Source organism: Miscanthus floridulus, chromosome 8 (genome assembly GCF_019320115.1).
Source record: "Miscanthus floridulus cultivar M001 chromosome 8, ASM1932011v1, whole genome shotgun sequence".
Lineage (NCBI taxonomy): Eukaryota > Viridiplantae > Streptophyta > Magnoliopsida > Poales > Poaceae > Miscanthus > Miscanthus floridulus.
Window position 1 is genome coordinate 57,092,957 of NC_089587.1, and position 26,498 is coordinate 57,119,454.

At 45.2% G+C, this 26,498-nt stretch overlaps 3 protein-coding genes and 1 long non-coding RNA gene across 11 annotated transcripts; 2 read left to right on the top strand and 2 right to left on the bottom strand.

Annotated features, from left to right (window-relative positions):
• Window positions 1–1,528: 1,528 nt before the first annotated feature.
• LOC136472163 (factor of DNA methylation 1-like) lies at window positions 1,529–9,568 on the bottom strand. Of its 4 annotated transcripts, none has more exons than XM_066469890.1 (9): window positions 8,959–9,568; window positions 8,292–8,389; window positions 6,220–7,112; window positions 5,919–6,100; window positions 3,185–3,274; window positions 2,806–3,090; window positions 2,422–2,631; window positions 1,945–2,202; window positions 1,529–1,847 (listed from the first exon to the last, which is right to left on the bottom strand). In XM_066469890.1, the coding sequence occupies exons 2-8, from the start codon at window positions 8,309–8,311 to the stop codon at window positions 1,975–1,977; spliced, it is 1,908 nt and encodes a 635-aa protein (XP_066325987.1). In that variant the 5' UTR covers window positions 8,312–8,389; window positions 8,959–9,568; the 3' UTR covers window positions 1,529–1,847; window positions 1,945–1,974. The 4 variants fall into 4 exon arrangements, with proteins under 4 accessions (XP_066325987.1, XP_066325985.1, XP_066325989.1 ...); XM_066469888.1 differs by having other exon boundaries at window positions 1,529–1,854; window positions 8,959–9,566; XM_066469892.1 differs by lacking the exon at window positions 8,292–8,389 and having other exon boundaries at window positions 1,529–1,854; window positions 8,959–9,566.
• LOC136472164 (uncharacterized) lies at window positions 2,624–5,519 on the top strand. Of its 3 annotated transcripts, XR_010762278.1 has the most exons (6): window positions 2,624–2,758; window positions 3,061–3,301; window positions 3,510–4,597; window positions 4,676–4,780; window positions 4,864–4,984; window positions 5,089–5,519. It is a non-coding gene; the product is annotated as an uncharacterized lncRNA (long non-coding RNA). The 3 variants fall into 3 exon arrangements; XR_010762277.1 differs by having other exon boundaries at window positions 3,061–4,597; XR_010762279.1 differs by lacking the exon at window positions 3,061–3,301 and having other exon boundaries at window positions 2,625–2,758.
• A 918-nt stretch (window positions 9,569–10,486) lies between the features above and the next one.
• On the bottom strand, window positions 10,487–21,915 carry LOC136472165 (general transcription and DNA repair factor IIH subunit TFB1-1-like). 3 transcript variants are annotated; one of them, XR_010762280.1, is made up of 21 exons: window positions 21,767–21,915; window positions 21,214–21,292; window positions 20,835–20,899; window positions 20,688–20,751; window positions 20,159–20,297; window positions 18,782–18,857; window positions 18,587–18,679; window positions 18,382–18,426; window positions 14,718–14,774; window positions 14,386–14,541; window positions 14,228–14,293; window positions 13,952–14,075; window positions 13,441–13,497; window positions 13,238–13,362; window positions 12,960–13,151; window positions 12,056–12,169; window positions 11,889–11,966; window positions 11,366–11,481; window positions 11,241–11,288; window positions 11,014–11,082; window positions 10,846–10,866 (listed from the first exon to the last, which is right to left on the bottom strand). XR_010762280.1 is itself a non-coding variant. In XM_066469893.1 (20 exons), the coding sequence occupies exons 1-20, from the start codon at window positions 21,839–21,841 to the stop codon at window positions 10,786–10,788; spliced, it is 1,803 nt and encodes a 600-aa protein (XP_066325990.1). In that variant the 5' UTR covers window positions 21,842–21,915; the 3' UTR covers window positions 10,487–10,785. The 3 variants fall into 3 exon arrangements, 2 of the variants coding, with proteins under 2 accessions (XP_066325990.1, XP_066325991.1); XM_066469893.1 differs by lacking the exon at window positions 11,366–11,481 and having other exon boundaries at window positions 10,487–10,866; XM_066469894.1 differs by lacking the exons at window positions 10,846–10,866; window positions 11,014–11,082; window positions 11,241–11,288; window positions 11,366–11,481; window positions 11,889–11,966 and having other exon boundaries at window positions 12,060–12,202.
• Window positions 21,916–21,982: 67 nt separating this feature from the next.
• Window positions 21,983–22,821, top strand: LOC136469122 (uncharacterized). The gene is made up of 2 exons (XM_066467439.1): window positions 21,983–21,994; window positions 22,225–22,821. Exons 1-2 carry the CDS (start codon window positions 21,983–21,985, stop codon window positions 22,819–22,821), a joined length of 609 nt encoding a protein of 202 aa, XP_066323536.1.
• Window positions 22,822–26,498: the final 3,677 nt, after the last annotated feature.

Here is a 26,498-nt window from a genome sequence, read left to right on the forward strand (position 1 = left end):
TTGTTTTCCATATTTTTTCTTAAATTACTTATTTCTCCATGCTAAACATCTTTAAGATGACGTATACTATCGCCATTCAAATCAGACTGCGCCCTCGCCTCGGTCGGACACGCTCAAGGGCTTCGCGTCCCCACGTGAATTGACTCCGCCAGGCTCCGAGCCGCCTGAGCTGCTGAGGTGCCGAGCCGCCGTGCCACCGAGCCGCCGTGCCGCCGAGCTGCCGAGCTGCTCGAGTCGCCGAGCCGCTGAGACGCCGAGCTGTCGAGCCGCCGTGCCGCCGAGCCGTCAAGCGAGCCGCCTCAGTCGTAAGCACTCTCCATGTTCTCCAAATTTTGTCACGGTCTCCATATTTCGCCATGGTCTCCAAATTTCATCATGGTCTCCAAATTTCGCCATGGTCTCCATATTTTGCCACGGTCTCCAATGTTCACCACAGTATAGTGCCAAGCACTATCCAAATTTTTCTCCAATATCCAGTGCTAAGCACGGGGATTTCATTCTTTTTATAAATAAGAACAAACTCTAAATAAACATAAACTGCTCTGCAGGATATGAAATTCACTGATATATCGTTCCTGATAAACTCCGCTCTGCTTTCTTCATCACTGCGTTCATATATTATGTTATTCGTCCTACATATTTGTATTGCAGGATTATCGTGTAGATGGTTGCACCACCTGGCCTTCGGATTTCTCCGCCGATCAACTGGTCGAACCATAGGTTCATGCCTTCGTCGCCGATCAGTTAGTCGGACTGTTTGGCGTTCATATCTACTCGACGTCACTTCGCCGCCGACCAGTTGTTTAGGCTGCTCGGCGCTCGATTCTTCGCCAACCAACTGGTCGGATTGTCCGTCCCTTCATCATCAGTGATGCTGGGGGCCCGCCTGCTAGGCTGGAGACTCTTCGATATTCGGATTCTTCGTGCAAGCGTCGCCAGCTAAGTTGGAGACTCCCCGGGCGATTGGATTTTGCTGGCTCTCGACTGTCGATTTGCCTTTTGGCTCACTATATTTTGCCGACGCCACATGTCATATGTGCTATCAAGGTACTCCATGCTGTCCAGATCAGGGTGCTGATCCTGGGCGACACGTCAAGAGCCTTGATAAGTACATCTATCGCAGCAACCCAGTGCTAAGTACTTTCCGTTTTCTCCATGTTTTACTTGGGTTATCGAATTTTGCTATCCAGTGCTAAGCACAGGGACTTCGTCATTCACACTTAATTCTTTGATCCTGCTACAAGATGTTTCTCTATCTTACAGCAGGCTCGGGGACTAAGTGTGTACACTTCACTTTACGGTGAATGTATTGTTATTCCTTCTTACTAGTTTTCAGCTAAGCTAGGGGCTAGCTGTGTGCTCGGCTACACTTCATCTAAGGACGATGTCTCCAGCAAGCTCCGCCGCTATTTTCTCCGTCGATCAACTGGTCAGACCGCTGGGTTCATGACCTTCGTCGCTAACCAGTTTGTCGGGCTACACCATCATCAGACATCAGCTCATCATTCATCACACAAGTTGCTTCATGGAGATAAAATCAGATTTAGTTCGACAAAGAAAAGCGCCAAATGCTAGCCGTAGCCAGTGTCTACAAAAGTATGTTGCAGGGGCCAAATGGCACATCACCAGCCATTCCCATGGCTCTTCAGAAAATGTAAAGGGGTCCATACTTTTAAAACTGTACCAACTGATGCTGATCTCCCCTATTTGATTTCCGACAAAAAAAAGAGAAGTGCTAAATGAAACTAATGAAGCATGCTCCCGCTAAGGAAAACACAGTCGCAGATAGATCATCTTCAGTGGTGTCTGGACTTGCTGATGATGCTGATAGTCAGCTGACCCCCAAACTGCAAACTGATGAATCAATTGATCAGCACCCCATACAAGAAGACAGAATAGACATAATCTCACAGAGTGTTTGCAGAATGCGACCAGAATACAGACCTTAACTTGTTCCAGTGAGGCGGCAGGATCTTATCTTCGGCACTTCTGTGCCTTCCATCGCTTCAGAACGTGCTGTATGGCTTCTGTTATGCTGGCCTTTCGGTTCTCTTTGTTGTTCCAGAGTTCAGATACCACGTAGCTGCCGCTAGCGTTGTACTCATTGATCTCCAGCAATGCAGTAGTCACAGCCTTGTACACCTCCTCGCCAAGCTGTTTCTTCAAGCCCACCAGCTTCTCATCTTTGTCATTGATGATTTGCTGAAACATAACACATCAGGTTAGTGTTGCCAATTTGCCAAGCTGCGAGACAACAGGTCCTCTTGGGTTGACTGATTAACGCATTTAATTTGAGGTTTAAACAGTTAATAAGCTACATTGAATCAGATAACGACAGTAAGACGAAATATTGACATTGCTAGGTATTGCCAGAAAATTTGAAGGAAGATAAAAGATGTGCATTCTTTTCATTGGGCATACCTCTGTAGTTGAGCCTGTGGTCACTATCTTGAAAGGATGCCAATTAGGGTCCTTCAGATGCTCTTGCCACAAGGAGACAAATTCAGCAGCTTTCATTTCAGCATCTTCTCCATACCTTTGCTTGCAAGATAGAACAAAGGGCTTCTCATCCAGTTCACCCATTCTCTTGATTCCAATGTTGCTACGAGGACCTAATAAATCTGCCAAACCCTGCAAAATATCCACAAAAACTCTCTGAGGCAGAGTCAAAAGGACAGGAAGGCTTATTTGAAGGAACCCATGTCTAAAGAAGGCGTGGATCTAAACATGATAAAATTAGGAAGAATATCTAACTAAGGTATGTCTCTGCAGATTTTCTGAAAATATACTGCAATATGATATTACCGTGATCAACTCTTTCTTTGCATCTTGAATCTCATCATTGGTCATCCTTTCTTTAACAACAAGAGTTTGGTTGAGAGCTTCAAGATCTTCCATCTCTTCAATTCTTTCATTCAGTTCTGCTGTCAGCTTCTCAGAATGTTTCTTCACATCAACACCCTCTCCTTCCATGTGTTTCACCACCTCCAGTTTGCCTTTAAGTTGTTCAATATCTAGCTCCAGCTTTTGTTTTTCATCCACCTGCCTTTCTAACTGCAGGATTTTGTTCAGAGCGTCCTCCTTCTCTTTCTGTTTTGAGTTTTGGAACCCAAATAAGTTGGAGTGCATGAACACTAAAAGAAAACTCAATGGCATCAACAAGAAAAAGGAAGGATGTGCATACCTCATGTTTCTCAAGAAGCTGTAGCACCCGTTGATCAGCTTTCTGTTGCTCAATTCTAGCCATGTTGAGGGAATCGTTTTGGTCAGCATTCTGCAGGGAAATAAGTACAAAAGATAGGTATCAATAAATTATTCATTATTGGCAGGACTATGAATCAATAAAGAAACTTTCTGAAATGTGATAGTGATAAAGAAGACATGTAAAATAGAGAGAATTCCCTATCCTCCATTGAAAATAGTTGTTGTTCCTTCTCTACCATCGTAAAGTTAAAATTTTGTTGTAGACCATAGATGTTGATGATTTTTGTTATTACTTTGATTCACAGGATGGATCCTAATTCTAGTTATTTACTGGAAATCAGAATTTTTGGTAATCCCAAAAAAAACTAGAAAAGATTGTTCTAGTTTTGTGATTGATAAGGTTTTAGACTCAGATACAACAAACTTTAAGGACTTTGTTGAATGGATGGTAGACAAGTACACGCCAAGTGTTTCCAGAAGCTGAACATAGGGAGTGTATGTTCCATTTGGTGACCAACTTTAAGAAGTACAGAGGTAAGGTATTTGATGATCACCTTTCGGCAGGAGCCTACTCATGGCACCCACACTTCTTTGAGAAGCATTGGTCAGCAATGGAGCAAGCGAAATCGGCAGCAACTGAATATCTTAGGAATTGGTGCAAAATGTTGTGGACTAGAAGCCAATTTTCATCTAGATGCAAGGTTGACTATGTAACCAACAATCTAGCAGAGAGCTTCAACAATTGGATAAAACGGTATAAGTCCATGAACTTGGACGACTTAATGGACAAGATCAGACAAGTGCTTATGGTAAAGTGGAACCAAAGGAGAAAAGTTGCCATGAAGTTGGAAGGTTCGATTCTACTCCACATCGTAAAGAAATTGAATGAAAGGAGCAGGGACTTAGACATGGATGTCTTGGAGTGCTCAAGTGAAGTTGGTGAGGTATCTGTACTAAGTGGTTGTGGCTTTAGGTGTGTTGTAAACTTGCAAGGTAGGCCTGCACCTGTAGAAAATGGCAGGTTTGTGGCATCCATCGCGTCCATGCTATTGCTTTTATCACATCGTTGACCAATGTACCACTTGAGAACTATGTGGACTCCTATTATTCTGTACAAATATTTAGAGCTGCATATGATCACCTAATCCCAGCGAAGCCAGACAAGTCCCAATGGCCCAAAGGTTGCCATGGATTCTTCATGCACCCACCCCTTCTAAAAAGCACGGCTGGTAGGAGGAAGACAGAAAGGTTTAAAGGCTCTAATGAGACTGGGGGAAACACAACTAGAAAGAAAGGACAACACAAGTGTCCTATTTGCAAGGACTATGGGCATCATTGGCACAAATGCAAAAAAGGGTGACCCAGCTGACATTGCAGCAATGATGTCTGTGAGGTACTAAGCTGCAGACTTTTGTTAGCTTTTCCAGTAATTGTTTATGCAGTTATTCATGTTTTCTTTTGGTCAATGCAGAGGACCACCCAAGAAGAAGAGGAGAACCACCATAGCATCCACAGAATCCAGTGTTGTTCCTTTTCATGAAGAAGCACCAGCAAGTTCTATGAGGTTCCCACCAAGGTTTGCATGGAAAAAATGCTCTGAATTCCTTTTGTTTCCATGAGTTTGTTATCCAAATTATAACTCACTTCATTTTGGTACAGCCAAAACATTGACATCTTAAGTTCTGGAAAGGAAAAAAACTAAAAAAAGGCACCTCAAGTTGCAACTAACAAAAAAAGGCAAAGGCAAAGTTGACAACTCAAGTTCTGGAAAATCTTTGAGGTAAAATATCAAATCTGATTGTGTACATGTACTTGTGACTTTTAGCGTGCTGAAAAATATCTCCATGACTTGCTGAACTGAAATGAATATGTATACATGTTCAGGTGTGGTTCTGGAATTGGCTCAAACCAACCAGAAGCTCTTTCCATCGAGTATCCTATGGCTGGGTCAATTTCACAAGAACAGAAACAAGGACAAGGTGAAGATGATGCATCAACCAAAGAAAGCAAGAAAATTGCAGCAGCAACCAAAAGAATGAAAGGCCTGGAGGGAAGGCAAAGAACCTCAAAAGGAAGTGGTGGAACTTGACAGCCCAGCCATGTCCACTAGAAGCAAGACAGTGTTGCCTACTAATCCTTCTATGGCCACAAGAAGTAAAAGGAGGCTTAGTCTGCGAATCACCTTATTCTAATTTAATATAGAGATGCAAACATGATGTACTGTGAGCATATGCTCCTTTTGCTTGGTCTCTGTAAACCAATCTGTATGAATGATTTGGGCACTATCTATGTACTATGAATGTGAGACTGTTTGTGAACAACCATGTCTGTGATGAATGCTATATAATATGATAAAATCAGTGATGTGGTATTTTATATATCATTACCATTTGTATTATTATTGTGTGATTATTGGTATGCCAATAACATTCATTTTGCTGAAAATTGTATATATCATGATGGCAGGAAAGGGAACATGGAAATATTTGCAGCATGCTACCTTAAGGGTATATTGGTCTTTTCCTACACTGACACTGTTAGCAGGTTCACTTGACGGCAGTGTCATGAAGGGATAAAAAGTTTAATTTGATGGCTGGTAAGGAAATTTTAACTTTATGATGGCAGAGAAGGAACAACAACTATTTTCAATGGCGGATAGGGAATTTTCTCTAAAATAAACAGTAGCACCAATAGAAATGAGGATGCACCAATACCTTTTTCCTCTCTTCCTCCAGTTTTCTTCTATCCATGTCAGTTTGAGCAACTTGTTCATTTAGTTCCTTGGACCTCCTTTCGATGCTACTCTCTTTCTCAGCCAACTGTTTTCTCAGTTTTTCAGTCTCCTGAAAAACTCTCTGTGTATGCTCACGGGCAGCAGACTGCATATTCCTCATTTCTGTGAAAAGGATAAATAAAAATACAATAGGCACAATCATTTTAGGCAATATAAATGAGCATAACATCCATAAAGTTCTGACAGGAGAATATTTCACAACTGGAATTCAATGAGTGTACCTTCATTATAACGTTTGTGCAGCAAATCACTTTCTTCCATAACTTTCTGAAGGGAGAGATTCATTTGATTACACCTGCACTCTAGTTCCTGCAGATACTTGCTTTTAGCGGTGATCTGTTGAGTCAAATTAGCTATGAGATTGTCAGTCTTGCTGGACATCTCTTGTTCCAATTCAGACACTGTCTTGAGGTCACCATTTGCTGACAAGAACCTACCAACTGGGTCACCTGATTTGTAATCCTCTTCTTTTGCCAGCCATCCAAACACATATTTTACATGTTGCTTTGTTTCCTTCCATTCCAGTTTACCCAAGCGCTGTGACTTGAAATAGTTATGGAATGCTAAGGCATTCTTGAACCCAATCCAATCCTTGGTGAAAAGAACAATGACGTAACCAGTATACCCATTGTCACCATACACAGCAGTAACTTGCACGGGTCTGAAATCAGCTAGCTGCTTCATCAGTATGCCTCCACCCCCCTGGGTTTGTTCGGCTGGAACATTTGTGAGGATGCCCATCCAGGGCCAAACAAACACTTCCAGATCTTGCACTGGCTTTGGAGGGTTACTAAGCGCAATAGCCTGCCGTGGTGGCAATGTGGCTGCCGCATCAGCATGGTCCTCTTTGAGAAGTTTCGCCAGGGCCTGGTGGTTTGCCTTCACCTTTGCAGCACGGTTGGATGCGCCCACCCCAACAGCGTGCTGAAGCAGCTCGTTGTAACGGTAGTCCTGCTTCTTCTTCCCTGGACAGAATGGGCACCTGAACCTGTCACTACCCATCCTTGCCACAAACTTGCCAGACTTGAGGTCCACGTATGACTTCTCAGCATAGTCATCAATATCAGTCTCACTTAGCTCTGATGACTCATCAGAGCTGCAGTCCATTGCAGACCTAAGAAAAAACAGAAATATCCATCCAGGTCAGAACATTATTCACTTGATTCAAGAACAACAAAATAAGCTGGGCAGACATAAGAAAAACAGAAATATCCAATGCAGACCTAAGAAAAACAGAAATATCCATTGCAACAGCATATTGTTCTGACAAGATTCATGAACTCGTTATGTAATAGAAATTGTAATAAGGTGGCAGATTGTTTAGCTCTCCACGGAGCTTATGTGTTGAGTCTGGCTCAGATATGTTAATGAGCCAAGTACCTTCATATGTAATGGACCTTGTAAAAGGCGATTTGCCTGTGAGTGATGTTTAATGTAGATGCTTTTCTGATATAAAAAAAGATTCAAGAACAACAAATAAGAAAGAACTGGTGTCTAAGAAAATTATAAGCTGTCCAACAATCCCAAAAGGCACCAGCCACCGCCAATCACACCCCAAGCCCAGGCCCGGCACACAAAGCACAATGTACCTCGACCTCGATGACAGGCAGCACCCTAGTGAGGCAATTTCGCGAACAACTTGCGCTGGTGGTAAAAGCAGCCAGCCAGCCAGCCACGCCGAGGGTTAGGGGTTCCCCGGCGGTCCCCCGCCCCCAGCGCGCGCACGGAAACCGACATCGACGCCACGGGACGAGACATGGGTGGGGGTCGACCGGGTCAGCGACCACCCCCAACCCCAAGACGGAGCGTAGAAGCGACCGGACGAGGTCGACGTCAAGTCGCTGCGGCCGCCGGAGCCGGCGGCAGCGACGAAGTGGGTGCAGACAAATGGGAGCCCGGAGCCCCGGACCGTGTGGGGTGTGCTAGGAAGGAAGGAAGTGGTTCGAGGCCCATTACAGGCGGGCTTGGTGCTGGGCCGGGAATAATCTCCGGCCTTGTTGTTCTCCCCACGGATGCATCGACTGAAAAATGATCTGTGTTGAAACATCGTGTTTTCTTTTATAAAAAAAGTGGAAAGATCGTGTCGAGATGCAAGAACACACCCCAAAAAAAAAAAAGAACGAACAGGCAGCAGCATAATTAGTACGCGTAAATGGAAACTATGCAAGAGAGCACACTGTAGATCCAAGTAAAACAGACATCCGTGCCGCATCTCGTTGCAGAAGTTTCGAGCCGCAGAGAGGGGAGGAGGTACGTAGAGAGGGAGGGAAGGCGGTACAGCTCGTGCACGTACCACTGCTGATCGTGTGCCATCGGTCGATCTCGACCTCCGCGAGGGAGATGAACGAACGGTGCGGTGCCTGTGTGTGAAATTGCAGTGTAAGCCTCCACCTGCAGGAGTGGGAAGGCGATGGAACAGTCAGTTCAATACTTAATTGTTCATGGAGCAATAATTAGTTTACAAATCCGATCTGCTTCGACCTACTAGGAGAAAGCAGTGGTGAATGCAGTTTGAAAAATTCTAATGCCAATCATCGAAGCATATGACCACCAAAGTGCCAAAACCCCCAAAGGAACTAAGCAGCCAATCAGAAAACCCCAAAGTGCCAAAACCCCCAGCGTGAGCACAGGGATCTGAGCGACGCGCGCGGAGGATAGATCATAGATGGATGGTGGATCAAAACGAGGAAGCAAATAAACACGAAGAAGAAGAGCACAGCGCGGGTATAGCCGCGGTTCCGTCCATGGAGCAGGAGCAGGAGCAGAGCAGCGCAGAAGTGCAGGCGCGCGTGGCGTGGCGAGACGAACCGTCAGCAGCACGTCCAACAAACGCTCCAGGTGCGGGCGTGGCGTTCATCAATCATGAGGACGAATCGAAACGAATGAAACACGAGACTACCGAGCGAGCAGAACCACCGTACCAACCAAAAGAGGCGAAAGCAAAAGGAACAGCCACTCACCGGCGAGCAGAGGTAGATGGATGGATCGCTCTCCTCCTCCTCCTCGGCTCCTCCCACTAGGCCCGGCCCGGCGGCTCTCGCGGTTGCGGTGGTGGTGGAGAAGAAGCAGGGTCGCGGAGATGTGACGGACGGACGGTGTGACGGAGGAGAGGGTTTTCGTGCCGGCCCTCTGCTCCGTCAGAAACAGAGGAGGGAGGGAGGGTTTTCGTGCCTCTTCTGCTCCGCTTTGTAGCCAGCCAGGCAGAGAAAGGGCAGGAACGGAGAGGCCGCTCGCCCTCGCCCGTGTCTCACTGGCGATGTGGGCCTAGTAGAGCGCGGCCAGCACCGGCCAGCCTCTTCCACTTCCACTCCGTCCGACTCCTGAATCCTCTCCTGGCTCCCCCACACGGTCGGTCGCTGGCACCTGGCATGCCATTCGATTTCGCTCGCGGCCGTGGTCCCCGTACGTCGCCCCTCCGCTCTCTGGACTCTGGAGGAGAGGTGGGCGTGGGCGTGGGCGTGGGCCCGGGAGGCGGGAGCCGGGAGGGGTGGTTGTGTTCGCATTCGCAGCAGAAGCAGGCAGAGGGCCGGGCGCGCGTGATGTCGTCAGCCGCGGCGTCCGACGTCGCACGCAGCGTGCCGAGAAGCGAAAGCGAGCTGTGGTTTTTGACTGGCCGGGGGCCGGGGCCTGGGTCGCTGCGATGCGAGACGGGGTTTCCTTTGCTTTTGCACGAGACGGGTGCTGCCGTGCGCGCTGCGTCTCCCGTGTCCGTTGTGCCAGGCGCCAGCAGGCATGCCGTTTCCAGCATACGCGTTGGCTGGTCGCATACTCGCATGGCTGGAGTGGGAGGGAGGACACGGCCGGCCGCTCGCGCGCGCGTGAGCGGCAGCCGGCGGGAAGGCGATGCTAAAGCTTTCGTTACAACTGTTAAGACGAAATTGAACGATCAGCGCCCATGGCCTAATGGATAAGGCGTCTGCTTCCAATCAGGCGATTGTGGGTTCAAGTCCCGCTGGGCGTGAATTTTATTTTTTTGTTTAAAAAAATTATTCACATGTTTTACCCCTCATTTTTACGTTGCTTATGTGCTTTTTTTGTTACCATAGATATCTTTTTACACCTTCTTTGCGTTGCTTACTTGCTTATGCTTATTTTCATTTCCACCTTTCCCTTCGTTCACTGTGCTCACAGGAGCAACGGGGCCGAAAAGCATGCTCCAACTGCCCAGCGGCAAGGACTGGAAGGGACTGAGGGACGACCTACTGCTTATCTTGCCTCCTCCAAAAACGGCAACCCCCACTGCACACCGAACAGAGCAAGCGGCGACTACACAAGTCTACAATAAAACCCCCTGGACCCCTCACCACCACCACCCCCCCCACCCCCAACACCGCCGCTCCTTTCTCAGCCGCTACCCACAGATGTCACGAGACGAGTGGGTGACAGCTGACAGATGCCATCGATACTGTGACACATAATGGTAGCTTTGTAATGCTGTAGAGGATACGTATGTAATTCTGCCCGGCGGCCACGTAAGAACCGCAGGAATGAAAATGGTACTGCTTTGATTCTATCTCGAATAGCCATGACCGCCATGTACAAGTACAATACGTCGGCAGCATCCTGCGTTGTGAGTCTCACTATCCATTCAATTACAAACAATCGATGACAGATCAAGATTCTGGGCTGCGAATAGCAGGCTCCTGCTCCTCCTGCAGCTATTAATACGAGAGGAGAAAAAAAATCAAAATCGTAGAAGCCTCAAGAATTCTACAGCAACTCTTGTACATTCGGGCACACTGCCCGTCTGTCCCGCTTCATGTGTTGGTCAAACCAATCTCCTTGGCTCAAAACCCGTTGTGCCTGTTCCCGGTCTTGGATGACTTCTGCTGCTGTTCCAAATCGTGGTTGAAGGCGGCATCCAAGGCCTGCAAACAACATACCATCAGTTTGGTCAGTTTGTGACCATTTCTATGGGAGAACAATTCATGAAGCATGCACCTTGAACGTGGGATTGGGATTCAAATAATGCTCTTCGTTAGGAGTACATGGTAGTGAGAGGAATGTTTACAGACCTGAGTCATGGGCTTTACTACCCGAGATATTTCATGTCTTACATCAGGCTGTGCTGATTCCTTTATAAGCTGCATATTCCAGAACATACAAAAGAACTTCAATGGTAATTTGAGTATAAACCCATTTTAGGTGACAGGTATGAGGGTTCTGCATATCTAAGCAGGGGACGGGGTCACGGGGAGGGGGGAGTGGGGGGCAGGTGTCAGATGTGCTGACAAATATTTACCTGCAACTTTTGATATATCTGTGTCATAGCTTCTTTAACTCTTTGAACCTTCAAAATAAGTAAATTAACATCAAAGCAAATGGCATTAGAAAGAAATGCATGTCCAGAGTGAAGCTTTGCTATACCAAAAAAGACTACAAGCATGATATGGCGCACTCAAAGCTTCTCTTCTTGACATCTTAAGTTTTTAAGACTCTGTGACAGTCTTCCTGGCTTTAGCCTTCCGAAACTAGCACCATAACTACATTGGCACAAAACCATCAGAACTAGGGCAACTCATAGTTTGGATAACATACTGTACAACACAATATTACAGTGTGCCACTCCATTTTTCTCAGTGATGGTCCTCTGACTAAATCAGTGCACCATGCAAAATACATCAAGCAGCTGAAAGCATTTTTTTAATGCAAGCTGCTGAAAACATCTAACAGAAGAAACATGGTGGATGTACAAACACTTCCTCTAGTCCTATAAATCAGCTAAGTTTGCACTTATAACATGAAATCAAGAAGTTTGTACTAATTTCCAACTAAACATTTTCTTCTTAATATAATGATATGCAGCTCTCCTGCGTGTTCGAGATAAAAAAATCCAACTGAATACACCATGGGTTACAAAACAGTGCTGATAACGATGGGGGAGATATACCTTGTTATAAAGGACTGCACTTGTTATTGGATACGATGACCAAAAATGCCGTAGCAATTCCTGGATAGCCGTCCAATGCTGAGAAAATAGATAGTTTACAGAAGTTCCATCGACACAAGAGTATCCATACATACAAAACGAAACCAGTAGTGAATACAGCATCTCACATCCATAAGCTCATCCCGTGTATGTTGAGGCAGCTGACCAAGGAGACCTTCTTGAGGATTCTTGAGGTTAAGTCTCCTTGAACGAGAAATCCCTTCGTTCAATTCATTAAGAACCTAGGCCCATACCATTTAGGTAGTTAGGATTTCCTGCTCATGCAATTTAATAGCTTAAGAACAGAGAAGCCACAGTAGCAGTAACACAACATCATGCAAACAGTTGCAAAAATATGACGAATGGACCTTTACATACACATATTGCTAAGAATGGGATACTAATAAACCAAATAACATGTGTTTCCTTCTTCCTCTCTTTTTTATATGATCTTTACGTGATACATTTAGGGTTCCAAAGCTCCAGCTCCAAGACCCATGCAGGATTTAGAGCTTGAAAGAAAAGGTCAAGTGGTTTAAACATCTGGCGTTCAATATAAATGATTCAACATTTCAATCAAATGCCCTCAGTTTGGCCACACATCCAACAATACCTGGACCTAGGGAATTCTTGGAGTTGGAGCTCTGCCAAACAGGCCCTTAGATACATCCTAATCGCCAATACATCCAACAGTTAACTAATTATGTTGATTACACCAATGGTAGCCTGCCTTTTACCACTGGCTTCTGTCTGTTCCCAGTTGACTAGTGGACTGAGACTGACAACCATAATTGCAGTCCTGGTGCTGGTTGACCTTTGAAACTTATAATTGGTGACGAACTGATAAAAGGATTCAAGTTGCTTTGTAGTCTTCAAAGTGTCATTATCCTAAACTATGTCTGCGCACTCCTCTTGATTTGACCGCTAACCCAACAATTTATTTAGTGCCGAATCAGCTATTACTCAATACACTGAGTAAACTAAGAAAAAGTAATAAATAAAAGAATCAAACTGTCCAGTAAAATTGTTTACCTTAAGAGCCATATCAGACTGAATAATCGGACAGTTAAGCTTATTAACTTTAATAGAAGACATTTGGTCCATTAAATGATGGAATGCTTCTTCAGTGCTCAAGCTGCAAGTACGAGCTTTTCTTCCGGCATTGCTGCCACCTAGAGATCTCAGAGCATTTGCTTGCTGGGAATCAAAATATTCTCTAGGATCCTAATAAGAAAAAAGAAGACAAATTAATACAGTATTTCTTATTTTGGTTGATATATCTACTATTATGCCATGAGCACAAGCTTTACCTTTATACAAAGTGGTGCATACGGAAGGCTTCGTGGAGCTTGCAGATCCTCTATCTCCGTCATTCTAGCCACCTTCACTAGTCTCTCATGATTAGCATCATCAACAATAGAAGTGGAAGGTGGTTCTGCAGTTAATAATTCATCAGAACACAATATACTACTTGTGTAAAAGGATTCAATTGAATTCCGATGCCATCTCTAACCTTTCTTGGACCTTACAAGGGCTTCAGCTGAAGTCTTTGCATCAGTCGACTCAACATCTACAAGACAAATAAAACATAGTACACTTAATGGATTGAAAGATAGCTTAAACAATTGGCAGAATGAAAATGAAGAAATAGAAATGCAACATGAAAAACGAATCTAATCAAACGAAAAAGGGAAAGAATAGACACAACAGAAAGTCACAGAACAATTACTACAATAAAGGTATAGTTTGCAAACCAAACCCAGGCTAGTCAACTTGTATAATCATGAAAGAGCTATGGCCACAATAAATTATTCAAATGGGTGGCAAACAAAATAATTTAAAATCATTTCACTCCGTTGCTGATGTGCCCTGGAATCCCTGAGAACGGTACCATCTCAAAGTCATAAATACTGAGAACGGTTACCATCTCACCCTGCTAACATCATAACATGCTTGAGCAATCAATTGTATTAAGGAAAACAAAAGAGACATCACGAAGTTTCTTCAATTGGCTCCATAACTACCAAGAGATCTCCCTTCAAGAACAACAGCTGCATGACGGTTCAGGTCCTGAGACAGCGTCCTCCTCGCCAAGTCACTGTCAGCATCGACTATCTCTTTGTTACCATAACGGTGAATCCCATGGTCCTGAGTGTCCAAACACATAATGATTGAGCAGTAATTTTAACATAGGATAGCACTTCATTGTAAACAGGAAGCAAATATGCTCAATATGAGAAAGTCTAGAGACCGCATTTGTCTTAAAAATATAAGAAGATAATAGTAGAAAAAAATCATACCGGAAGATGAATGTAATCATCTCCAGTGTCTGCCTCCATGTCTAATGTTGGATCGACTCGTTTTATCTACAACCAACAATCGAGTCACTTGAAAGAAATGGCACCAACACATGGTAACAGAAAATGAATTACAACAGCAATCATTGCTAAAACTAAACCTTCATCTTTGACTCCTTGGCCAGTATATCATCATTCTTCAGGAAGATAGCCAATTCCTCATCTCCAGCAGCCTCAGCTGTTGCTGCTGCAGTGTTTTTTGTTCTAACTAGATACTCAGCTCTACAGTATTTTTCCCAAAATCGGGTTTCTGACATCTATCCTCAGAAAATATAATAAAATGAGAAGATTATGACAGAATACAGCAGAATATATAGAGCATAATGAGAAATCAGCATCAACTCATACAGAATCAGTAATAACACTAGGAAAATTTTATGCCTGAATTTTCTACAGTTCATTTTAAGATATTGATAATATAAATAGGTCATACCTTTTTTGGAACAAAATCTAAATATGCTCTACGGACAGCAGGCTTTTCTGCAAAAATCTGGAAAATGAAAGGATATATGGCGTTAACAAGTTGGAAGAAGTGTATCTTCAAGACTTTACATATCAATTCATTGCAAAATTCAGATATACAATCATAGAATCCAGCACTTGCTTCCGTGAATAATATATGCCTCAGGTATAATGGAGTATTCTTGGGGAAACAGGACCCAGAGCAGGTAGGATTCAAAGCAAGGAAGATGGACTTTGCAGCTATGGACTAATCCTAACCTGACTGGCTGGGGTGGAAGCATAATTTTCAGTGTTCCTGCTCAATAATTACCTTTGATCGCATCAAACTCACATGCACACAATGGAAATTATATTTTCAAGATATAAAAATTGCTTAGGCCCTGTTTGGTAGGGCTCCTCCCCGGCTCCGGCTCCTTCGGAGGAGCCCTACCAAAAGCTTTAGTAGGAGGAACCGTTTGGAGCCATTTTTCAGTGTAAAAAGGAGGAGCCCTGCCAAACACCCCCTTAATAAAGGATCACGGCATCATGCATGAAAGCTACTAAGGAAACAGAGAAGTTATAGGACTTGCTACACATTCATATACAGATTAAAAAAAATCTTTGAAAGCCTTTTACTAACAAAAATGTTCAGAAACTCCATAACTCACAAAATGACATAATTTTCATTTTACAGCATAGCATAGAAATTTTGACCCAAGAGAGTACTATAGAAATTGAAGATATTCTGCTCCTTCTCCTCATGTTTTGTGAGAACCAAACCGTCATCAGTTGTGAGCTTGTATATGAAATTTTTCCTCATCCGATGCCTAGCATGGGAGTGAAACATGGCTGTGTTGGCATCGCCCTCACAGAGCCATGAGATGCGAGATCGGCAGCGCGCAATGGTGCGCTGCAGTGACGAGAGTGCCAGAGAGTGCAGCTTGAGTTTGTTACGCAACCAGAGCTCCAGGCCAGAGAGGGCTCGATGGTCTTGAGCAATTTCAAGCTGGTGCAAAATCTCTCTGGCCAGCCCCAATTGAGTGTTGACATGCCCCACTTTTTTCTGGCTCTAACTTTGTAATCTTCTGACAGTAGCTCTGAATTTTCTTGCCAGGGTGTCGAATGGGCAGCAGGAGGCGTCCACTGAAGTCCAAGCAGTCTCCACTGCATCCTGAAACCCCTCAAGTTTGCACCAGAAGGATTCGAAATGAAATCTTGCCTTGCGAGGTTGAACATCATGCAAACCCAGAAGGAGGGGGCAATGATCAGAGCCATCGGAGGCGCCGCTCTGCAGAAGACAGTTTGGAAACAGGTTTTCCCACTCTGAGGAACAAAACACTCTATCTAGCTTGACAAGCGTAGGGGATTCTTGCTGATTTGACCATGTAAATTTTCGACCTTGCAAGGGCAGCTCTTTTAACTCCAATTCATTGATTAGACGGCGAAATCTGCCCATCATTGCTCTATTAAGAATCCCATTGTTTTTGTCTTCAGCATTTGTGATGAGATTAAAATCCCCAAGAACAGACCAGGGTCCTTGACAAGCAGATCTCACATTTCTTAATTCTTGTAAAAAGAGTATTTTCCTCTCATCACCTTGAGGCCCATATACACAAGTAAGCCACCAAGGTTGCAGGCTAGCAGGGGAGAACTGCACAGAAATACTGTGTTCATCAACTCGACTGGCAGTGGCCGGGCCTAGATCCTGCCTCCATGCCAGAAGGATTCCTCCACTTGCACCAACAGCCGGCAAAACGACCCAATGAGAAAAAACCGAGCCCAACATTGAAAGAATGACGCCTTGAGAAATTACCGGCATTTTTGTCTCTTGTAAGCAAACAAAGTCAACACGTCAGGAATTCACTAGCGTACGCACTGCATCTTGGCGAGCCCTCGAATTGAGGCCGCGAACATTCCAGCAGAGGATGTTTGAAGGATTCATTATGTTATGAAGAAGGGAAATCGACCAGACGAGAGAGAACAAAATCAGATAACAACTGGCAACACAGCCTGCCCACTATCAGGAACGCTCTCTACTTCCCCCACATCCGGGGTTGCCCAACCAAAAAGAGCCGCTAAGGCCTGAACATGAGATTCTGGGAGAGGTTGACCGAACAACTTGCCATAAGCATCCAGAACATCTTGATGAATACCATCATTTTCATTGACGACGTTCAGGACTGTCATAACTCTTTTCCTGTACCTGGTGGGAACAGCTCCGGATGGTGACTCTGGCCCAACACCCGCAATTCTTCTACTTCTTCGTGGTGGGGCAGCAGACGTGTGAGACCGGGCTCTTGGCTTCGGGGCGCGCGGAGTAGGAAGGATTTTTTCAATCCGTTTAGAGATTTTCTTCATGAACCTTGATCTGCGCCTCGACGGAGACTCAAGGATGGCCTTGCCGCTGGGAGACCTGCGTGTGGCAGCAGGCGGAGTTTCAGCCATGACCTCAACACACCCAGGACCAAGGGCAGAGGTCCGGTGCGGAGTCACGGCCAGCACATCAACGCCCGCCGGCCCGGCCAAGGCTTCCACGCTTGCCAGGAGAGGTTCTGGAAGCGGAGCCGCGGCCACGCCGTCCCCCCCCAGCCATACGTCGCCGCCTTCTGGAATAGGTCTTCACAGGAGAAGTGACCCCCCTGCCCGCCAAGACGCCCAGGGCATCTGTAGGCGTTGAGTCAGCAGCGGTAAGATCCGGCGAAGAGCTCATTGCCGCCAGCACCGGAGCCTGGGTTGGAGCTTCATCCAGAGATGGAGAAGCAAGGAGCCCCGCTCCACTGATGACCTGAGACGTCAGGCCCGGCTGGTCAGGACCCCTCGAGGAATGTGGGCCTGATAGCAGTGGGCCGGCAGGCCGGTCCCCTGGAGACTGGGCCGTATTGCCATCCTTAGCCCACCATGTGTCGTTGCTGAGATTTTCATCCAGCCGAACCGACGAGGCAGGACTAGCCTCCGACAACCAGAACGGAAATCCCGGCGTCTGAGGGATCAAATCTTCGTTCGCCAATCCGGGCAAAATGACCAGTGCCGCCAGATCATCAATGGCCACCGGCAGGGACGAGGCAGGCGAGAGACTTGAAGGCGCCCGCGTCGCCTCGGGCTCCACGGGCTGTGAAGCCGCCGCCTGCGTCGCCTCGGGCGCAGCAGAGTTAGCGCCATCAATCGGATCCTCGACTTCCGCCCCTTGGTCAAGAGAGGCCACCGGGCCATCTGGAATCACAGGAACCGCTGTGTGTTTGATGGACAGCAACCTGAGCTGTATGGGTTGCTCCGTTCTATCAGGGTTGATCTATACATGTGGGATATGGCTGGGGCTCGAGGCATTTCTCAACTCCTCGCCCTGCAGCCTCCTAGTTGATCTTTTTTTTCCTGGTCATGGGTAGTTCCTGGATGTAATAGGTGATCTAGCGTGTGTGTATTTGTTGGAGTTTTTTTGTCTGGTTTTCTCTCCTTTCAAAAAAAAAAAAACCAGTGTACTACCTGGGTGCTTTACCCTTTTTTCTTCTTAATATATTGATACGCAGCTCTCCTGCGTGTTCGAGAAAAAAAGCATAGAAATTTTGCAATTATAACAATTGAGCAAATAGAAAAATTGATGTTACCAAGCAGCATATAGGTATTAGTTCATGATAAAGAAGCAGAGTGGAAAGGCGGACCTGATGTATCATCTCAGGTGTGATCTGGAAAGTAACTTTGTTTGTCTGAAATTCTCAACATAGAAATAATAAAATAAAGTTAATTACCATCAGCCATCAGCAAATTCAGTGTCTTAGAATAGAACATAAGAAATAACATAACTTATCAATACTCTGGTACAGAATTATGGTCTACAGCTACAACAATAGTATTTCAGTGACATACCCGACCATCAGTTGTTGGTTTAATATCTACTAGTGCATTCTTGAAACCTGGCCTTTGTTTTGATCTTTTATTTGCTTCATCATCAAGTAAATTCTGCAAAGATCATAAGGAAATAATGGATCAAGTGAAGAAACATAAAGTGTACAGCTAAAAATTACTAATCAAGTAACAATATACAGGATAAGTGAGTTTTACCTTTCTTGTTGCCCAAAATTCAGATTCTTGCAAAATATTTCCAAGAACAAACTTCTTATGTAATTTCTGCAATTCGCTGTAAAGGGAAATGTTAATCAACAAAACTGAGAAACATAAGAACATTTTGCCTTTTGTTGCGTATGATAATTTGCAGTTTTTTTTTTGCCATGTTTTCTCTAACAAATCTATGGACTTTCAAAATCCATACATGTAGCATGTTCCAGAACGGGAACAATTAATAACAGTGGTCAAAGAGATTAAAATGATAAAATCAATGGTATAATTAAAAAACAAAACAGAAACACCATCAGAATTATATGAGAAGAGCAGATAGAAGAAAAACTTTGTGCTTCGTTTTAATCCTTTAGGTGTAACACTATCAATGTTCAAAAAGGCGCTAGTCGATTTCTAGGCGATGACCCATATCCTAGAGCCTAGGCGGGCCTAAGCGAGCCTAAGGCGTTTTAATGTTTTAACTTTAATTAATACACATACATATATTACCTTAGATTATCTTAAATAAAAGAAGAAATATGAGACATGTGGACCTAAAGTTGGAAGAAAGGCCCATCAAAAGAGCCCAGCCCATCTTATTATCCATACTCCTCCCAGCCCCTTCCATCCTTTTCTTATAAAAAAAAGAAAGAAAAGAAAAAGCCACTTCCATCCGCATGAACCAGCTTATCCTTATCCATCCGCGTCTCCTTCCAGCCGCACACACCCTCCGCACACCACAAACGCCCGACTCCGCCCTTCTCCGTCGCCGCCCGGCTCTGCTTCTTTCTCCACCGCGGCCAGCCTCCTCCCTTCCGCAGCACGTGCCCGCACGCGCCTGCCGCCGCCGCCCGCACGCGTCCGAAGCTCCTCCTCTGTCACCGGCGACCTCCGCCAGGCGCTCCTCCTCCCTCACCGGCGCCGCCGACGAGCTGGCGCCGCCTAGGGGTCCGCCTACCCCCTAGGCCAGGCGGGACCCCCTCACCTAGTGCCTAGTCACGCCTAGGCGGACGCCTAATGTCGCCTTTTTGAACATTGAACACTATACAAGTCATTTCCACTATGGCATCCATACTACCACAGCCAGCTTTCTGATATGGCACCATTTGCAACAAAGCTCACCAAAATGAATAATAGAGACTGGTAAAAGGTGACGCTCTAAAACTTTCTTTATCTACAAGAGCATAGGGAAAACCAAATCTTTGTTTTACAAAAAGAAAATCTTAAAGAACACTAATCAACCAAACATCTGAAATCTCAAAGAATGTAAATGAGCTCAACAATTCTAGCAGATTAAATTTGTGCCCATAATAGTGAACTATCATCAGAACATACTTCTGTGACCAAAAGAAATAGTCTGGATATATCAAATAATCACATCACCTGTCTTCTCGCAACAGTTTCACCCGTCTCTCCACTTCAGCAGCACTGAGTTGTTCCAGAGCAGCAGAAGCAACTGAGTTTTCAGGAGTCACAGTTGGTCTAGGAGGCACTATCCCTTGATGTTTGCCTAAAACCCTAGCTGCGAAGAGGATGTATTAAGTTATGGATGCATCTTATTGGGTAATAGATGCACGAAACTCAATATGGTAGCTTTCATGTGAGTCAGTGTCATATCGAACTTGGAACAGCAAATAACCCTTAATCCAGAATTTTATTATATTCCTTATAAAATAGTCACTGTTATGTTATAGTGATCTATCTTATCCTATGTAGCAAGCCAAATGCGGTCTGGCTGGAATGAGGTATCTAGTCCAATTCTTATATTGCAAGTAACTGGCACAGGAGAAAAGTTTATGCGAGAAACAGCTAAGTACTTCACCTTACTTTCATTTCATGCCTACATTAGATATCTTCCAAAGAAAATATTATCTGTTAAGTTGGCATCCACTAGCTACAAAATGAGCATTACCTACAAAGTCTCGACACAGGTCGCGGTTACCAACATTGTCAAACTCAAATATGTAGCCTCCAGCCTGAGAAAAATATATATGCATCTCATATTAACCTTGAAAACAACTAGAAATAAGGCAGAGAAAATGCTATAAATCGCTCAAACCTTGTCTTCTTTTGAAAGGTTCAATAATGCTGCTTTGTTACCCTCTACTTTGTTGAACTTGTGACCTGGATCACAGGCAACAAATCAAACTGTTTCGGTATGCAGGAAACTCTATACAACAACAACAACAACAACAACAACAAAGCCTTTAAGTCCCAAACAAGTTGGGGTAGGCTAGAGTTGAAACCCAGCAGAAGCAATCAAGGTTAGTGATCATTATTTAAGGTTAAATAGTTTAAAATGACCCTGCAGTAGATATGTTATAGGTACGTGAAGATAAGTTCCACAGTTAATTAGGTATACTTAAGTACTTAACAAGTTTGTATGCCAAATCACCAGCATAACAACAGAACTTCCATGGACAAAAGTAAGTGCATACCTTTGATGGTTCGGAAATCAACATTGAACTTCATTGCCGACCGTGGATCATTAGGGGAGAAGGTGAACCTATCATCGTTCTGTAATTAGAAGGACAACGAACCGATCATAATTGGACCCAACAGTGTATTGCTGAGCAAGGAAACGAAGCCAGACGCTAATGCAAATGGTACTAAAATCGAACAGCAAACTAAATGGTGACCATCCATACATGAAAATGCTGAAATTAGCTTGGCTCACCCCTCCGCATCCGAACCTCCAGGATGAGGAGGGCAACCAACAAAGCTACCCCTGCCCCATGGCTAGGATTTGCTACCGCTGATGAGCACAAACCCGCGCGCGCCTCCACCTCCACCGATCCAATCAGCGGCTAGTCTCCACCAGGCCCTCGATTCAATTTGCCGCGCGCCCCAGAAGCCGCCGACCAAAACCCTCGCCAGCAACAGCGGCACACCCCGGAGCCTAGCGAACCGCGTGCGCGCGCCGGGAGGAGAGGGAGGGGAGATAGAGCCGCGCGGAGTGGGAGAGAAGGGGGAGGGGAGGGTGGCACGCACCATGCGGAGGATGCCCGCGGTGCCGGGGTCCTTGATCGTGGTCTTGTACTTGGCGCCGATCGTCATGGACCCCATCGCCGCAACCGCCGCCGCCGCGGTGGCTCGCCTCGCCTCGCGGTCTCGCTCACCGGCGTCGGAGCAAAGCCGAAGGTGCGGGGAAAAAGGGCTTAGGCAGCAAGCCTACAAGTAGAAGCAGGCTAGTGTGATTTCGGCGCGATGGGCTGGGCCGTGGGCCAGCGATTCGGTCCAGGACGGCCCATTTAACGAAGGAGAAGTGGGCATGCATTTGCCCCCCCCCCCCCCCCCCCCCCCCCCCTTTTTTTCCCTGTTCATTCATGATTGCCAATCAACCAGACGAACAAAAACCAAATGTACAAGCCAAGAAGTGATAAATTGGAGCAGAAATCGCCAGGGTTTTATTGATCCTTGCAGTAATTTGCTTGTGGCTGCATTCGCAGGAGCTTTCGGGGAAGCACGCGGTGCTGGCGGTGCAGACGATCCGCAACAACATCATGGCGTCGACAGCCATCACCCTGAGCTCTCTGATCGCCGTCCTCATGTCCAGCGGCAACGGCGGAGACGCCACCTCCAACAACAACAGCAACAGCGGCGGGCTCCTCCCGGGCGCGCCGCTGGTGGTGGGCGCGACGGGCGCGCCGGCGCTGTCGGCCAAGTTCATCGCGATCCTGGTGTGCTTCCTGGTGGCGTTCCTCCTCAACGTGCAGTCCATCCGGCACTACAGCCACGCGAGCGTGCTCGTGCCGCCGCCGCGCTGCCGGGCTGCCGTCGGGTACTTCACGGACATGCTCAACCGCGGCAGCTATTTCTGGTCGCTGGGCGCGCGGGCGTTCTACTTCTCCTACCCCGTCTTCCTCTGGCTCTTCGGCACCATCCCGATGTTCGTGGCGTGCGTCGCGTTGGTCTGCGCGCTCTACTTCCTCGACGTGTGCAAGGACTGGGAGGAGGAGGAGGAAGGCGGCGATGGCCATGGCCACCATTGTATTAGTGATGACGAGAGGTCAAGACAAGGGAAGGATGCAGAGCAGCAAGTGTAGAGATGAATGTGTTAGGGTTCGTTCCTTTGAATACGGGATGAACAAAGAAGAAAGAACGGAGAGATGAGGAGAGAGGTGTTGGTGTTTAACCTGAGTCCTCGGAGGGAGTCGTGGAGCTGGCCATCTCAGCTTCGGTGATGGAGGCAGCACACGGGCAGCGACGGGTGGAGTAGAGGTTGCACGGACGTCGATGCAGTGTAGACGGACGGCGTAGCAGTGACGACGGCGAGGGTCAGCGGAGCTTCCCGTCGCTGGCTGCGCGCCCTCTTAGATCGGTCTAGGGTTTGTCGGTGGGGTTTGCGGCTCACGGCGAACCTCGTACTTTGAGCCGCCGGCCTCCACCTCTTTATATAGCGCAGTGCGACGGGGGCCCACCAACCATGTAGGGTTGGGCGCCCCCGATCAGGGCGCGTGACCAAGGCCCAATAGGTCGTTGGGCTTATTGATTGGGAGATCAATCTAACATTCTCCCCCTTGATCTCACTATTACTTTTATCTTTAAACTTTAAACTTCAATCCTTTTATCCTTACTCATTTCTTCACAGATGATGCATAGAGCATGTTTCATCGTCACGGTCAATCACCGATAGATTTAATAGCTACAATGCACGTCTCTGATCTGAAATAGTTACTTTAACTTTTGGGCCCTTTATAGTCCAGGAATCATAGGCTTTCCCTTAAACCCATGTCGGTTATATGTTCTCTGAACACGTTGAGTGGTAAGCCTTTTGTAAGCGGATCCGCGAGCATCTTTTCGGTACTTATATGCTCAAGACTTATCATTTGATCTCGGACTTTATCCTTCACAACATAATACTTTATGTCAATGTGTTTAGCAGCACCACTTGACCTATTGTTGTGAGCATACTGTACTGCTGGATTATTATCGCAGTATAACTTCAGTGGTCTATTGATGTCGTCAACCACCTTCAAACTGGGTATGAACTTCTTTAGCCAGTTCACCTGCCCCGTTGCCTCATAACATGCTACAAACTCGGCATACATTATGAACGATGTAGTGACGGTTTGCTTTGAGCTTTTCCATGAAATAGCTCCCCCTGCGAGAGTGAATACATATCCAGACGTGGATTTTCTATTATCTCCCGCATAATCAGAATCTGAATATCCCACTATATGGAGTGAATCAGATCTTCTATACGTCATCATGAGGCCTTTCATTCCTAGCAAATAATGTAAAACTTTCTTTACCAATTTCCAGTGTTCTATTCTAGGATTGCTTTGGAATCTATCAAGTAACCCGGTAACAAATGCCAAGTCAGGGCATGTACACACTTGAGCATATTGCAAGCTTCCGACAGCTGAAGCATATGGAACCACTTTCATTTGATCGATCTCATATTGGTTCCTAGGGCATTGAAAATCCCCATATCTGTCGCCCTTGATTATAGAAGCAGGTGAGGGACTACATTTGTGCATACTGAATTTCTTTAAGACTTTTTCTATGTATGCCTTTTGTGACAGTCCTAATACCCCTTTACTTCTATCTCGGTGAATCTCGATCCCTAGAACGAACGAAGCTCACCAAGATCTTTCATATCAAATTTTGAGGATAAAAACTTTTTTGTTTTCAGTAGTAGACTGACATCACTACTAGCAAGTAAGATATCATCCACATACAGGACAAGGAAGATAAACTTCCCATTCTTAAGCTTTGCGTAGACACAATTGTCCTCAACGTTATCTTTAAACCCAAAATTCTTTATTGTTTGATCAAACTTCAAGTACCACTGTCTTGAAGCTTGTTTTAATTCTTAAATGGATTTCTTTAGGCGGCATCCCAAACGTTCTTTTCCTTCCATGACAAAACCTTTCGGTTGTGCCATGTAAATATTTTCCTCTAAGTCTCCGTTGAGAAATGCCGTCTTTATATCCATCTGATGTAATTCTAAATCGTAATGTGCCACTAATGCCATTATGATTCTGAAGGAATCCTTACACGAGACTGGAGAAAAGGTCTCATTGTAATCAATCCCTTCTTTTGGGGTAAAGCCTTTTACCACAAGTCGGACTTTATATCTTTCTATATTTCCTTGAGAGTCAAGTTTTGTTTTGTAGACCCATTTACAGCCTACTATTTTGGCTCCTTTAGAAATTATCTCAGAATCACAAACTTTATTTGCATTCATTGATCTCATCTCATCTTCCATGGCCTCAAGCCACTTTGATGAATGATCACTTTTTATGGCTTCTTCAAATGAGGTGGGATCATCCTCCATTTGAAATTCTTCAGTGTTGTACACTTTATAATCAGCAGGAATAGCTGATTTTCTAACTCTTTGAGACCTTCTAGGGGCCTCCTTAATTGGCACATTTTCTGTTTGAGGCTGTTGTTGCTCCCCCTCATGTGTGGCAATAGGTTCTATAGGATCCTGGGGCACAGGTTCTTCATCTTCATTCATTATTGCCATAGGCGGGATAACAACAGGTGCTGACACCATAGTGTCTTGTACTGTCGGTGCAGCAACAGCAGGTAGTGAGAAAAATGACTCATGAATGATCAGAGTGGGTGCATACACCCGCTTCTCTTTAAGGTCAATTTCTCGAGCTACTATGCTCCCCCTAATCATTTTATCTTCTAGGAAGACAACGTGTCTTATTTCCACAAACTTTATATGTTTGTTAGGATAGTAGAAACGAAAACCTTTTGACTTTTTTGGGTAGCCATTGAAATAGCAACTCACTATTTTGGGATCTAGCTTCCTAATATTTGGGTTAAAAACTTTAGCCTCAGCAGGGCTCCTCCACACACACAAGTGGTTAAGTGAGAGTACTCTTCCTGTCCACAACTCATACGGTGTTTTGGGCACCGACTTACTTGGTACTCTATTGAGAATATGAATGGCGGTTTTTAATGCCTCCATCCACAGACTCATCGGTAAAGTGGAGTAACTTATCATACTACGCACCATATCCATCAGGGTACGGTTACGCCTTTCAGCTACTCCATTCTGCTGAGGTTCGCCCAGTGTTAAATACTGGGCGACTATACCATTCTCCTGTAAGAACCTTGCAAAAGGTCTAGGAACTTATCCATATGGGGTATGCCGACCGTAGTACTCTCTCCCACGATCAGACCTGACTATCTTAATCTTTAAATCATGCTGATTTTCAACTTCTGCTTTAAATATTTTGAATTTATCCAACGCTTCTGTTCTTTCTTTAATTGGATAAATGTAGCTAAACCGAGAGTAATCGTCTGTGAATGTTATGAATGAATCATAACCATCCACACTTTTCATAGGAAAAGGACCATATATGTCTGTATGAATAATCTATAGAATTCCTACGCTTCGTTTGACATCTTTCTTAATTTTCTTTACATACTTTCTTTTTATGCAATCTCTACATTGTTCTAAATCTGAGAGCTCTAATGGAGGAAGAATATTATTCTTAACTAGTCTTTCTATTCTCCCCCTCGAAATATGACCTAAACGACAGTGCCATAATTTCGACAACACATCATGAGCTCTCTTTCGTTTTCTGTTTCCATTGTTCGATGAGGATACATTCTCATTCACATCACATACGGAATTCACATTTTCATGAAGTGATAACAAATAAAGCTCGTCTTGTCGGAAGGCAAGACCAATACATCTATTATTAAACAATATCTGACATTTGCCATTTCCAAAATGACAATCATAACCATCATGGTC